Source organism: Rattus rattus, chromosome 5, assembly GCF_011064425.1.
Source record: "Rattus rattus isolate New Zealand chromosome 5, Rrattus_CSIRO_v1, whole genome shotgun sequence".
Lineage (NCBI taxonomy): Eukaryota > Metazoa > Chordata > Mammalia > Rodentia > Muridae > Rattus > Rattus rattus.
The window spans coordinates 123,353,555-123,369,263 of record NC_046158.1 but is presented as its reverse complement, the minus strand read 5'-3'; the positions used below and the strand labels follow the sequence as shown (position 1 = coordinate 123,369,263).

The window sequence follows — 15,709 nt, the reverse complement described above, 5'->3', positions numbered from 1 at the left end:
TCCCCAGCTATGTGATAAGTGCTGATTAACTGCTTACATGGCCCTGGCCACCTGCTATGTAGAGGACAGCAAAGTAAATTTGACAGCCAAGATGGCTGGCATTCCAATAGGCAGGCACCCCCTCTTTCACTCTCCAATCCCCCTCCCAAAAGCATACACACAACTTTAGATTGTATGAAGAACCAGGAAGTAACCACACAGGGAACGGTCCTTAAACTGAGATGGCTCTAACAGTGGGGGGACCAGAGGAAGAGTTGAACATGTCTCAGACGTTGGGGCAGAAACATGGTTGAAAAAGTCATGGGAGCCAGGCCATCTTTTGTTTCACCAGGCAGAGGAATGAGGAACCATTTCCGTCTACAGGAGAAAGGAGTACTTCTAAGGGCAGTGGAATCATCAGGGGGGTATAAGCAGGGAAGCGACAGGTCTCTCTTTAGTTTTTGCTTGTTTGAGGGAGAAGATGTCCAGTGAACGGGAGCAAGATGCTTCTGTGGCTGTGGGTGACGTTGACCTGACCCAGGATAGGACCAGAGTAGAGGCTTTGCAAAGGAGAGAGTGGGAGAGCAGGCTGGGAAAGGGAGGAGGGAGAGTCAGCGTTTGGGAGCGTTGTCACTGTGTTTTCAGCAGTGGTGTTTGCAGAAGATAACTGAAGGAGGTTCAGGTTGAATGATGTGGTGACAGATGGTGAGCGTCACATGTTTCTGCTCACTGGCTGTGTAAGCCACTAGCCCCTCTGATCTTTAGATCTCTGTTTGTGACAGGTGAATGAGAAAGTGCCCATTGGAGGTACAGTTCGGTGGCAGAACTTTGGCTGTACAAACCACTGATGTATTTGGCATAAGATACAGAGTAGATGTAATGATTCATGTAACAGACAGGGCCAGGGACACTGTAAATAACTGCACTCGGCCGGCATCCTTACTGACCAGGGCGCATCACCAGAAATAAAAGGGATCAAGCACCAGGGGGCTAAAATATTGAAGGCAAAAGCAGGGAGGGAGCAGAGATGCAAATACAATGTGGACCTTGGATTCCGTTAACTCACAATCAACTCTCCATGTGAAGGGAGATGGGGTTGTGAACTCAAGAACTCTCCAACCAAACTGTCATGTAGTATTGGATAATCGTGCCCGTTTGTGAGTGATTAGCTGGTGTGTTCTTGAACTACGTTGTTATCCACAGAGAACGTTTGTTCTCTGTAAAGGTCTCAGCAAGGGACTTCCTGGATCAAATGGCTCTGTGTCAACCTGGTCACTGTTGTGGACATTTATGCAGGGACTTTGCATTGAGCCTCTAGAGAAAGGAGGGAAGGATGGAGGGAAAGGAGAAGGGAGAGAGAGAGGAAGAGGAAGAAGAAGAAGAAGAAGAAAAAGAAGAAGAAGAAAAAGAAGAAGAAGAAGAAGAAGAAGAAGAAGAAGAAGAAGAAGAAGAAGAAGAAGAAGAAGAAGAAGAAGAAGAAGAAGAAGCAGCAGCAGCAGCAGCGGAAAAGGAGGAGAACGAAGAGGAGGAGGAAGAGGAGGAAGAGGAGGAAGAGGAGGAAGAGGAAGAGGAAGAGAAGAGGAGATACAAGGCAGGTCCAGCATCTGGACCAGAGCAGCTTGATACCTTTAACACTCTGGGGATTCATTCTCTGCTTCCCCCCTAAAAGCAAAAACGCCATGTCCCTTCCTCAAACCCTACTGACGGCTCCCCTGCCCTTACAATTACATTACATTTTTCTCTTCTCCATATGAGGCTAAGGATGGTCTAACTCTCACGGCATTTTCAACCTTTTTCTGGCCCCATAATCAGAGATTTGTGAGACTCTTCCACTGGTTTCCCACTGCTTTTTTTTTGAGATATGATTTTACTTTGTGTCTCAGGCTGGCCTTGAACTCATGCCAATCCCCTTGGTACTGAGATTACAGATGGGAGCCACCATCCTTAACTTCAACTGATGTGTATTTTGATAGATTAACCCTGACGTTCATATTTGTAATATGCATAATTATTCTCTCCTTTTGACTATGAAGGTGTTCATAGTCTTCCGGGGAAAGACAACTATCACTCTTTTAGACATGGAAAAACTGAGGACCGTTAAACAGTGCTCGTTTCCCCTCCCTAACAGCGATTCAACGGGAGCTCTCAAACATTCTGAGTGTCTTAGATGTACACCAAACCTCTTACTTAAAAACTTGGCAACGTTATAGAATGCTATAAAATGCAAACGCTATAAAACCCTCTCTCCATAGCTTAATGAAAACATCTCCCACACTCTGTAATACATCTTATTATTCTACCCAGCAGATCCTGTATTGTGGAGAAGGTGTGTACGGGCTACACAGAAAGCCCAGTCCTCACTGTGAAACCCAGGACTGTGTTAAAGGCCACTGCTAAGAGCTTAGTCCTGGCTTCCTGTACTTGGCTTCAGGTTTTAATTATTGGTTGGTAATTAAGGGTTCTTTCTCTGTGAAAAATAATTTCCTCTAGGTTGGGAGCTAGCAAGGTTACCATGTGGGAGAAGCTAATCTTATTTTTGCGTCAGAGATTTTTTTTTGGCTTGGCCACATAGGATGGAAAATTTTGCTTAGCCCAAATCTCCAGACTGTTCAACTGTAAGATCAGCATCCTCCGGTTCCTCAGGAGCTGCCCCTGAGAGGATTGATTAAGAAGTCAGGGCAGGGAAGCAAGCCAAGTCTAGAATTTCAGACAAAGTCCTGAAGGGGGCGCTAGAAGACGAATACATTGTTCAGCGTGGTGTGGGGACTCGCAGCTCAACAGCAGCCAAGAGGGTACGGGAAATCCCAAGCTTACTAGATTTCTATACCTGGAGGGTAATGGAGGCTTTAACATCCCTGTGGCAATTTTCCCAAAAAGAGTAAATGCCGGAATTGGAGTAAAAACCAGTCCTAAGCAATGGGAAAGACAGAAAATGGCTCAAAGGAGCTTCAGAATATCCAAATACACACTTCAGCTGTGAGAGTGATACCTGCAGCCACCGAGACACGTTGGAGAGCGGAGTTCAAGGGTGAGCATTGCTCTAACTTACACCCTGACCTCTGATAATCCGGTGACCACCCAGCCCTTAGTCTCTCTCTCTCTGTAGAGTGAGAGTCTGGGTTAGGACCTCTTGAAAATCTTCCACCTCTTACGACCTTGGCTTCAGCACAGAGAGGCTCGTCTGTCCACACATTTGCAGGACATTTGTTTTAACCATATAACTTGAGAGCCTTGAAAGGAGATGAAGATTTGCCAGCTGTGAATTGTTGGTGTATCCTTAGAACACTGGTGCCCAGGAAGACCCAAGTTCAATGTCAGCCCTGGAACTCAGCCTTTTAAAGCAAAACATTCTGGGGCTGGAGAGATGGCTCAGTGGTTAAGAGCACTGGCTGCTCTTCCAGAGGTCCTGAGTTCAATTCCCAGCAACCACATGATGGCTCACAACCATCTGTAATGGGATCCGATGCCCTCTCCTGATGTGTCTGAGGATAGTGACAGTGTACTCACACAGATAAAATAAAATCTTAAAAAAAAAAGGCACCCTGTCTCAAATGGAAATTTGTCTGAATGTATTTTTTTTTTAAAAAAAGCAAAACATTTCTCTACCAATTTCTCAAATATCCTTAGACTCACACCTCAGTCAGGAGCAGTTTCAGCTTTGAGAACACTCACGTTGGAGAAATGGGGAAGCACAGACTCTCTTAACTACAGGATGAGGCCCAGGAGGCCCATGGTGTGGATTTTGGCCACATGGGTCATCTCAGTGTCAATGCAATCTGGTTCCCAGTGCCTCCCAAGGATGTAATCTAATAGATTTCCATGAAGAATAGTTTGGGCGGGAGGTGAGCGGGGGGGGTGGTGTCGACAGGTGACTGTTGGCCTCAGAACTGGCTTACTGGTATTCTCATGAACTACTGGGGTAGCGACAAGGTAGTAATGCCCCATACTCTACCATTGGTGAGATTCAATTCTTTTCCAGAAAAGGGAAAACAGCATTTCTAGTTAAGATGGCCTGTATCCATGTCCGGGTATTAATGTGTGTGTACATGTGAGTGTACAAGTGTGTGTATGTGAGTATGTGTATGTATGTGTCACAGAATGGGTGTGGAGGTTAGAACACGGCCTTTGTTGTTGGTTTCACTTGCCTCTGGGTCTGAGAGATGGTCTCTTGTTGTACACTGTTGTGCATGCCAGGATAGCCCACAAGCTTTCTGGGAGTCTCCTGTCTGCTTCCCATCTCCCAGTAAGGGAGCTGCTTTCCAGATGCTTGGGTTACTGCACCCATGGTTTCTGGGGATCAGAACTCAGGAGGTCAAGCTTATGTGACAAGCATGTTCCCCACTGACCTCTCTCAACTCAGTTCCTGTGTTTGTTTTCTATTGTTGCTGTAACAGATTGATGCAATCTTATATAGGTTCAGATAGCTTATATTTATTTTCTTAGAGTTCTGCAGATGCTGGATCTCACTGAGCTAAAATCAGGGTGCTGGCAGGGCTATGACTCTTTAGGGGAATCCTGGGGCAAAACTTGACTTCCTTGTTAGTTCAGGTTGTTAGTAGAACTAGGGACTTCGTGAGGCTGAGGCCCATGTTCTTTTGTTGCTGCTAGCCTTGGGCCATTCTTAGTTTCCAGAGATTATCTACATCTTGAACTCTGTCCCCCTACCATCCCAGTTTCTACCTTTAGGATTGGGGGTGGGGTAGGAAATGGGTTGAGTCCTCATATTTTGAATTGTTTTTGCCCCTTCATTAACCTTCATGCCTCCTTTTAATCTGGTGTCTGCTTTCCTTTCTTGCCTTTAAAGCATGTATGGTTGACTTGGCAAGCTGGGGCTAGGGTTAATGGTAGACATAGCACTCATCACAGGCTCATGAGTTGAATGCTTGGCTCTTAGATGATGTCATTGTGTGAGGTTGGGAAACTATGGGCGATGAGATCCGGCTGGAGGAAGTGAGGTGTGGGTACTCCTGCTACTTCCTGTTCCTGTTTACTCTCTGTTTCTTGCTTATTCATGAAGTGAGTTATTCTCTACTTAACGTTCTCACTGTCATAATGCTCTGTTCAAGCTCCTGGAACCAAGTGACCATGCACTGAACTCACTTAATCTGTGAGCCAAAACAAATATTTTCTCCATTAATTGTGGCTCTCATGTATTTTGGTCACATCACCAACAACAAACTAACCATTGGAGAATCTCCCTGTTTTGAGTTAATTTTAAGTCCACTGGCAAAGTACCTTCCATATGCCACATGGAAGGGCTAGGGTTAGGGTAAGGGTTAGATTAGGGTCTAACATACAGTCTCTGGTGGAGGAATCAGGACATGGACATTCTTGAGACCTTGTTCTGTGGACAGCACAGACATCCTGTCCCATGCCTTCCTTTATTTCCTTGCTTTAGATAGACTCCTTGTCTGTAGTCAAGCCTCTTGACTCTGTTGAATCAGGTAGAAAACAAATCGTCATTGGGTATCTGCTAAGTTTCATGTCATGTGCAGAGCTTTGAGGGTGTGGAGACGCCTCACCGACTCTCTCTCCAGATGCTCACGGACATGGATACAGATCACTATGTATGTATGGAATTGTCAAAGGCAAACTCCACAAAGATAAGTAAGTAAGAAAAATAACTTAAAAGTATGCAAACATATTGAAATATGTAAAAACTGAAAAGAGCTTTGATTTTACTAACTTGAAAAACAGTTAAGTCAGTTCAGAGATGTCTCTGGAAGAATATAGGATATTGGCATTGCTCTTGGTTGCCCACTAGAACTAGATGGTAAGAGCTTATAGTCAAGGGCAGCTGTCATTTGGTTATAGGACACTGAAAAATCAGTGTGCCACTAAGCTGGAAATTTGCTTCCTGCTGACTACCATATGCAGTGTGGAAGGTACCATGTGGGCTGCTGGGAAAGAGAATTCATCAGTGATCCCACCCATCTATAGACTATGTGTGCCACACCCATCAGTAATCCCATCCATCTGTAGACTATGTGAGCCACAATACGGATCCACCAAAAAAGATGTGCCTGTCAGACAACCGTGGAATGACTATTTTGGCAATAACAAACTGCTTTATTATTATATTTGAGGCCTGTTCTTTGGGAGGGGACAACAACCTGATACTGGCACTCAGGTCAAAGGCCTGTGCTTGGGAAGAACGTGCCAAGGGAAGAACCCAATACCATTATTCCCAATTGAACATGTCAAGCTGACTTCTAAACGTGTATGCTATGTATGTTCATACCTATAGACTAATGTGGCTTTCTACCTGGGGTAGCCAGTGGTGGTTAATGAGGTCAAAGTGTGAAGAATAAATGACCAATAAGCACTGAGTTTTAACTGGGGTCTCTATATGTAAATATAGAAAGTCAGGGAGCATCACAGAAGAGAGGGCAGAAGTAGTTTAGGAGACAGAGGATTGGGAGAACTGTCATGAAACAGCTTTTTGGATAAGACATAGACATTGATACCACAAGCACACAGCATTTATGGACACCTACATGGCTTTTCTATTCCTATTTAGAACTCTACTACAATTTTGCTAAATAATATAAAATATTGTGCCAAATTTCTAGATATGGGTCAGCTGGACTATTTTTCCAGACCAGAAGTGGAGATCTTAGCTAAAATTAGGAAGTACTCTTTGTTGACTGTTGACAGTATTTGGTGAGTCAAGGTTGTAGGACTGATGCCTTCAGCTCCTAGACAGGCCACTATTTATCCACCAAGTTGGCAAAACAATAACCATGGAGTGTAAAGAACATTGTAGGCAATCTTTGTGTGATGGCAGGGGCTCTTCAAAGCCAACAGGTGAATCATGATGCTTAAAATCCTTTTGACTTATTGCTTATCTGAACTTCAGATCTTCTTTCAAGGTGCACACCTGTTTAGTTCAGGCCCACATGGGAACATCTTCTCTTTGATTATGTAGAATTCAACTGATTAGGCATCTTAATTGATTTTGAAATTCAAGCTAATTAAGGGAATGATACTAGGTCACATTTATAGTTCCTCCCCAGATTCAAGTGTTTTACCAGGAGAGAAAGCAAGATTATTATTCTAGAATTCTGCATAATCCAGACACTTGTCTTCAAGGGAAAATGACAGAGATCTTTTTAAAAGGGAAGAACAGTCATTGGGTTGCAATGGAAACTGTGGTTCTTATGGTTCATCCATTTCCATCCATCTACTTATCCATCTGTCTGTCCCTCCACCCACCCACCCATCCACCCATCTATCTATCCATCTATTCTTCCATAATTTAATATTTATTTATAAAAACCACAAATATATTAATGCACACATGTGTACTCAGACACACACACACACACACTCAGAGAGAGAGAGAGAGAGAGAGAGAGAGAGAGAGAGAGAGAGAGAGAGAGAGAGGCTAGTTAGCCTCAGTTAATGATCTCCCTGGGGAATGAGCCCTCCAGGTGAGTCTTTCATGAGTGAAAGAACAGTGTCCTGGTTTGTAAGCGACTTAAACTCAGTGTTTGAATGAAACTATGTCAAACGCTTTTAGGGAATTTTGGAGCAAGAAAGTGATTTTTCTGGGTCACTTTCAGTGTAGACTTCTGGATGTGAGCAGATCTCCTGATGAACGTCGAATCACCCATGTGTCAGGAATCCACTGACAGGATTTCTAGGCGAGTTGCTCTCTCAAGAAAGTAAGCCCATCCCTAGTGTGCAAGTTGCTATTTTAAAGTCCATCTATGACTCTAGCTTTTTGCTCTGTGTGTCTTGTTGATTTTGCTGCACTCTCAAATGCACAATGCTTTGTTTTCCAGGAGAGTATTGAGCACACTGCCGTGCAATTCTGTAACTACGTGGAAACCACCCAGGGGCAGGCAGGGATATTTTACCCCTACATTTTTACAATCCTGGCCCTTAGAGCAGCACCTTAGAGTAACGCACAGATATCTTGAAAATTGACTAGGTTTAGTGGAGCAAAGTCTAGTCCAGTGAGCAATTTGTAAAAGTTCATTAACCAGATTTTTTTCTGTTGCTTATAGTTGTAATTTTGCTATAAACATGGAGTCCAAGGAAGGCGATCCATTTAATCAAACGAGGCTTATTTTCTTCCATTTTCATACCAAGTATGTCCTTATAAAAATGGACCATTTCCTCTAATCCACCGATTGAATAAGATTATAGTCATTTGTCCCAGGGTCTATCCAAGGGATCATTTAGACAGTTCTATTTATTCGTTCTGGGTTTCTGGTGATGAAGTCCCCCATGAACTGCTCAACAGACACACACACACACACACACACACACACACTCACACTCACACACACATACACACACATACACACACACACACACACACATACACACACACACACACACACACACACACACACACACACACACACACACACACACACACACACACACACATACACACACACACACACACACACACACACACACATACACACACACACACATACACACACACACACACAAACAATCACACACAAACACCACACACTCACACACACACACCACACACCACACACACACACATCACACACCACACCACACACACACACACATTCACACACACACACACACACCACACACACACACACACACACACACACACACACACCACACACACATTCACACACACACACACACACACATTCACACACACACACACACACACACACACACACACACAAGTGCTGAAAATAGCTCGGCTCCCTTTCAATAAAACACAAAGAGTATTTAAGCCTCAATTTCACATGCATTATTAATGCACTTATTTAAATATTAATAAGCCTAAAAGCCTAGAGCAATGTATGTGATCAATACTGCATGACATATGAGTCACCAAGGCTGAGGACAGTGTCTGTCTCCAGCCACCAGTCTTTCATCATGGCAGCCCTGTGCCACCTGGTGTGCACACTGCTGCCAAGCCCAGGGCACTTCCTTTCAGCTCAGCCCTGGGGCAGGACTGCAGAGCTCTCCACAAGCTCCTTCTCAGAGACAGCGATCTGTCAGGCCCCATCAGAAGAGGGCAGAAGTGCAGGTCCTCGAGGGTAGCCTTGTTTTCTCTTTTAAGCACTTCTGTCACCTGAATAGTAGCAGGGCAGAATCCATAATGGTCTGACGCTTGAACTGGAACAAAGTCTAATTCATCATCCTCAAACCTGAGAACCAGATTGAATCATCATCTAATAATATTTCCACCACCACTAGCCAGGGGAGGGGTGTTATAGAAAAAAGAAGTGGCTTGAGGCTGCCTCAGTGCGACTACCTTGACGATCTTTTCTTCAGGCCCGTGTCTGTGGGAGCTCAGTTAGGGCCCATGGGTCTCTATTTCTGAGGCTGGTATCATGCACTACAGGGAATCCAAGGGTGACAACCTATGAAATGGTTGGGCGCTGGGAATTAGAGGGTTCTGTTTGCCAGATTATCATTAATAGAGGGGCATTGTTTGACTTAGCTTTTCGGCTTCACCGACAGTAAATATTCAATACTATGGACGCATTTATGAAATGCCTGATAACCACAATGCTAAATATTAAGAGAGATACAAACGTGTGTAGGCTACATGCACAGAAGGTTTTTGATCTGAGATGTAGTCATAAGTTTTAGGTAAATAACGTTGTTGGAAGGATGAGCGAATGCCAAAATAGATGACCAGGCTTTCGACGGCAGGCTTTTGGGGAGTGTCTAAAGAGACACTACTTCCTAATTGTGTAACTGAAGACTTAGGATTTTATTTCTGCGTTAGTGAGAGGGGCACAGTGGGAATCCAACCACGGTTGTTGACACGGCCAGGCATTATTGAGATGATATGCGTATCAGGATGGACCCGTGACAGATACTCAGGAAAACTTCATTTTCCTCTCCTAAGAGCTGAGGTCGTAGCTCTGCACACGTCAGGCTATGCTGAAGGCGAGGCAGTGCAGCAGCGACTCAGGAAGTAAATGCAGCTGCTCAGCCCGATTCCCAGGGAGCTCAGTTATCCCACAAAGAGGTCAGCCCACCCAGGTCAAGTGCAAGGCTGTGAGGCTAGGAGAGTGAAGAGCAAAGAGTAGAGGAGACCAAAAGTAGTCTCAAAGACTCTTAGAATTACCTACCATTCGAGCAAAGTGTAGGTAAGGAGAAAGGGAAACCATCCTGGGCCATACACAGACCACAGACCACAAATGGGACAAACGAGCCCATTTCTACAAGACGTAGAGTCACTAAAACAACAGGAATGCTGGACTCGTTATCTGACACTGTTTAGGGAAATAATGAAAAGAAAGGAACGTCTTTGCATATACTCAGTTGGAACACACACACACATACACAGACAGGGAGATGGAGAGGGAGAGGGGAGGGGGAGGGGAGGAGGAGAGGGGGAGGGGAGGGGAGGGGAGGAGGGGAGGGGAGGAGGGGGGGGGGAGGGAGGGAGGGAGAGGGAGAGGGGAGGGGGAGGGAGGGGAGGGAGAGGGAGGGGAGAGGGAGAGGGAGAGGAGAGAGCGCTCTTCCAGTCCTTGTCTTAATACCAGTCCCTGAGAAAACTCCAACACAACTGGAATAGCCTCTCTGAATTTTACAGGCCCACCAGCCATGTGTGACTCGTGACTTCAGCAAGGCAGGCCTATGATGCAAAGATGAGACTCTGCCCCATCTGCTCCCAAGCTCTGAAACTGCCAACTCTTCCACATGCCACACATTCCTAGAGAAGTCGTCCTTCTGCCCCAGACTTAGCAGCCACAGCCTTGAGCCAGTGCTACAGACACAAGTCTGGAATTATCATGGGCTTCGAGCCACAGAACAGAGTCACTTTCCCATCTGCTTGCTCCTAAGCCGTGCTGTGTGACATTCCCTGCCTGCACCTTACTCAGCTGGTACCTGCACCTTCCTGGCGTCTCTTCCGACAGTCTTGCACCCGCCTTAGCACACGGTGACTGTTCTGAGTTAGGGAAATGGTTCAGACTGTCGAAGCATAGGGAAGATGAGGAAATGAGACTCTAACTTGGTTCAAAAACCCTCTCTTGGCCAGTATTCATTTCATGGTTATTGCGTTAGGGATGGAAAAAAGGAGAATTTTAATTATTTGGAATAGTAAGTCCTTACGGATGGGTCAGACCCCGAGAACAATAGAAGAATCACAAAGTGGCCGCTATTATCCTTCGCTCTCCACTCAACAGGCTCGGCGTCGATTTGCTGAATTAAATTAACGCTAAAGACTTACATTTATATATTGATTTGCAATTTTCAAAGTATTTTGATTCTTAGTTTAGTGGAAAGAGCCCTAAACTACCCAGCACACTCCCCTTCTCTCTCTCTTTGGCTACACAGAATAACAAAGCTGGGAAAAGAACCTTGCTTTGGGTGGAATTTTCACTTCTTATTGAAAGTAAATTAATAAAGAAGAGGAGGAGTTAGTTCCCACAATGTAGAACATTTTAGTTTATTTTAACCTTTAAGAGATTTCCACGGCGCACAATGGTAGCAGGTGCTGCCACATATCCTTTGGCTGACACCTCTGGTGAGCATCCACTGTTAAACACGGATGGAGGCTGTCCTCCAGTGTCAAGAGGCAGTCTAAGGGTCCGCTGGGATCAGCCTACACCAAGAACTGTAACTGCAGGAGTTGGGTGGAGTCCCCAGAGTCCCCAGGTGTCCCATGCCAGCTGAGACGGCTCTGGCACTCTGGTGCACTCATTCTACATCATCTCTTAGATTGTCCGAGTAAGGTTAAGTTCCAGCTGCCTGCAGTGGTCAGATGTTTGAGAAAATACCGATCATGGCTACCTCCTCTCCTCCATTTCTGCTTTCTGGCACCATGCAGAAAGAAAGTAGTTCTGCTGAAACTGTTGTCTCAGGATCTGTTTCTGGGAAAACCCGAATAAGAACCTCCCCAAAGAATCTTTTCCTAGAAGAGCGCCGGAGTGAGCTCATCACAACGAAGCCATTAAATTACTCAGTAATGTGAAGATGAGGTCGGTTAATTTTTTTTTTCTCACTCAGTGCTTGAGCCTATCCTCGTCTGCCGACGTCACTGCTCTCCTCTGCAGGTTGACTCCGCTTAGGCTTAATGATTGTGTAAGCATTTTTAGTTAAAAATAAAGAAGACAAATTGTATTGTTAAATTCTGTCTCAACTCTGCGAAGACTGAGAGACACCATGCTCTGAGAGAACTGGTCTTTTAGGGTTCTCTGCTATGGAATAATTAAGAGTGAGGTAGTTGGGTGGTTACTTTCTCACCATGCTAAAGAGCCAGTAAATTTCATAAACAAACGGAGGTGTACACTCACTCTTTGGAAGGTTCCAGGTCCTTTAAAGAGTGTTCGGACCTTGTTCTGGATGAAATTATCAACATGTAAATCTTTAAATATAATTCACATTTTCTACTCATTTAATAGATATTATCTAGATCAGTGGTTCTCAACCTCTTTTGGGGGTCAAGTGACACAGGAAGACTACTGGGAAACAGATATTTACATTACAATTCGTCACAATAGCAAAATTACTGTTATGATATAACATGAAAATAATTTATATTCTTGGGTTGCTGTGTTTTATGTTTGGGAGAACGATATTACAGGGTCACAATATTAGGGAGGTTGAGAACCAATGATCTAGATTAAAGTTAGTGTGCATATCATCTCTTCAGCATCCCCTCCCAGCGGCCACAACCCAGGTCTGTGTTTTCAGACATCATCCCTATGTTCTCACTAGCTTCAGTCACAAGACAGTTCACCCTTGAGGTGAACTGAAAATCTGCCTTTACTGTTGCCAACCCATTGTTGGCAATTTACTTGAGAGACATTATGGGAGACGCAGAATATCTCATTCCACAATATACATTAAAATAATTGGAAACATAATTAATGTACTGCTTACATTTTCTTTTTTTCCCAGAATTCTTTCAGGTCAGGAAAGAAGCTGAGTAGTGGGTTTGTCCGGTCCCTCCGTGAAGCAAGTTACCGTCTGTCATGCTCCCTTTTAGATCAACGTAACCACAGGAAACACACACCAGGTTGTCCAACAATAAGTTGTGGTGCTTAAATTACAGTGTAAAACAATTCCACATAGCCCTCAAAATAATGAAGATACTTAAAAATGTAAAATTGTTCACAGCATATGAAGATATGGGAATATAATATGCAGTCAGAATTCAGTTTTATGAGAAAAAAGACACATAGAACCAAAGCCCCAGATACTAAGGTTGATGATAGTTTTATGGCTGGTTTTGAATCTCTTCTATGTTTTTCCAAATAGGCCATGCATTGGTTGTGACCTGAAGGTTGAGAATTGCTTTTGTGGTTTAGGCTTTCGTGGAGCTAAAATCTGTGCACAGTAAGGAGGTAGACGTCATTAGTCTTTCAGACAAGAGGGACATACCCACCTTGTTACCAGGAGACAAGGCAGTGATAGCCCTATGTGGCTACTTCTGATGTCTTAGGTCATGGGGCTGAAGAGCAGAATGGGAAATACCATTGCCTTAGTAAGTGTAGGCAGTTCTCCTAGGCTGCAGGATATCATCCCTGAGGGAAACATACTTCCAAGAGGGGAGGCCCTGGGATACCAGAGCACAGTAGAAAGCAAACCATTTGTTCTTTTCAGTTCCCCATTGGTGACATCTCAGGGCTCTGTATTTATGGAGGACACAGAAAAGGGATGCAGAGAAGAGTTGTCCAAGGTGAGGAGTTCAGGACATTTCAGGAAAGTAAATGGACAGCTAGACACATGTTAGCTGGCAGTGGGGCAGGTGGTTTCAGGGACAGGCTAGAGAGAGGTTCCCAGACACGACTGATAGGATCAGTGGTGTAGACTGCCATGTGCAGGCAGCCTATGATTGTCTTCCCCACAGCTATAAGTTATTTTCACCTGCAATAAAGCTTTGATCTATTTTTCTGTGATTTTCCTTGGAGGCCACAGTGACTGGACAACCCATGATGCACTATATACATGTAGGTATGTATGTGTATATATATATATGTGTGTGTGTGTGTGTATGTGTATGTATATATATATATATCTTTTCTATTATATCTTCTCTAATACTAATATATAATATATTATATTGTACAGTTACTTATACAATATATTATAAATATATAATATAATAGTACAATATATAATAATATATAACATATACATATATGACTGTTAGGGAATATATATTAGTATCTAATATAATTATATTACATAATAACAACATAATTAGTATCTAATAAATAATATCTTATACATATATATAGTGTTAGAAAAGATATTTAGCTCTAATTTTATGCTTCTAGATTGCCAAGTCTTGTGTAGCAAACAACAAAAACTTTATTGTCCTGTTTCCTGATACCCAGTGCACAAAACAAAAGGCAGCCTCTTGACTTTTATACAGCATAGACAGATGCATGTAGGACAAAGCAGCCAGAGAACTGACTTGTCAACAGCATTGCTTCTTAACTGACATTTTTACTTAAACCCTTGTTTTAGATGGAAGTCCTCAGTCACTAAGATCATGTCTTTTAACTTAAGAGTTCAAGCTTATGGGGAAGTGTAACTTAGCTGAGGCGACTTTATTATTTTTTTAATTTATTTTTTAAGACTTATTTATTTATTATATGTAAATACACTGTAGCTATCTTCAGGCACACCAGAAGAGGGCATCAGATCTCATTACAGATGGTTGTGAGCCACCATGTGGTTGTCCGGATTTGAACTCAGGACCTCTGGAAGAGCAGTTAGTGCTCTTAACCACAACTTTAAATGACCATGTCCATGCTTGCATATCATATCTCCTGAAATTAGAGTGAAGAGAGCTTGTAGGTTTATCGGGAAATGGTCGTATGACTTGCTGGAGTGCAAAGTCAGAGAACGTTGTGTCAGGAGTCTCTGCTGACAGTCCTTGCTTGTCTTAAAGGCGCCTTAAAGGTGGGCAAGGCTCTACAAACATTTAGCGCAGCAAAACTTATCAAAAAAGATACTGACCTTCTGACTGTCACAGAATGATGGTTACAATGTGAGTTCTTGCAGTTTATGGCTCTTGTTCTCCAGGTTTTGCCACCAAGTACCCAGATAGCTGGATTATCCCTTTCATGTGAGGATTGCCGCTAGTGTTGATTCAAGCCTTGTCACCCTGCTCTCCTGTCTGCCTCTCCCTCTGTCTACTTTCTTGGTAGTCTTTTCCTCCAAACTTCAGCTTGTTATCCTTCTTCTCAAAAAGCCATCCATTTGGGACGTGGCCAGCTCCCAGTAGTGGCTCTAATAAGAAGGGCTGATTCCGTGTGTGCAAGCCCACAGTGTGCACCTTTGGGTCTGTGGTTGTTATTCTGTGTGCACATAAACATCTGAGTTTTACACACACGCACACACACGTGTGTGTGTGTGTGTGTGTGTGTGTGACAGAGAGAGAGAGAGAGAGAGAGAGAGAGAGAGAGAGAGAGAGAGAGAGTGTTGATCTTCTGCGTGCACACATATTGCACGTACTAGAACATTCGGTAATCAGATGTGGCGGGTTGGTTAAAAGCACACATTCTTCACACCTTAAAATCAACGTGTACTTACATAGTTGTAGGCCAGGTCTGGGTGGAGATAGTCAATTCCTGTGGAAAGATAACACAGGAGTGGGAGGTTAATGCTTGCCACTGTTTCTTCAAAGCTGCCCAGGAAAGATACTCCCAGCAGGAATGATGCAGAAGACTTTTGGGGGTCGGGGGCTTTGTGTGTGTGTGTGTGTTGGGGGGAGGAGTGCTTATCGTAAACCCTCTGCCTTGCC

The 15,709-nt window shown here is 43.9% G+C and overlaps 1 protein-coding gene across 1 annotated transcript in view; it reads right to left on the bottom strand.

Annotated features, from left to right (window-relative positions):
* Pcsk2 (proprotein convertase subtilisin/kexin type 2) overlaps positions 1-15,709 on the bottom strand; it is a 270,294-nt gene that overhangs the window by 100,065 nt on the left and 154,520 nt on the right. Inside the window, exon 5 of the mRNA XM_032904319.1 lies at positions 15,499-15,536. Coding sequence (XP_032760210.1) covers positions 15,499-15,536 — 38 coding nt within the window. The remainder of the gene's footprint in view (positions 1-15,498; positions 15,537-15,709) is intronic.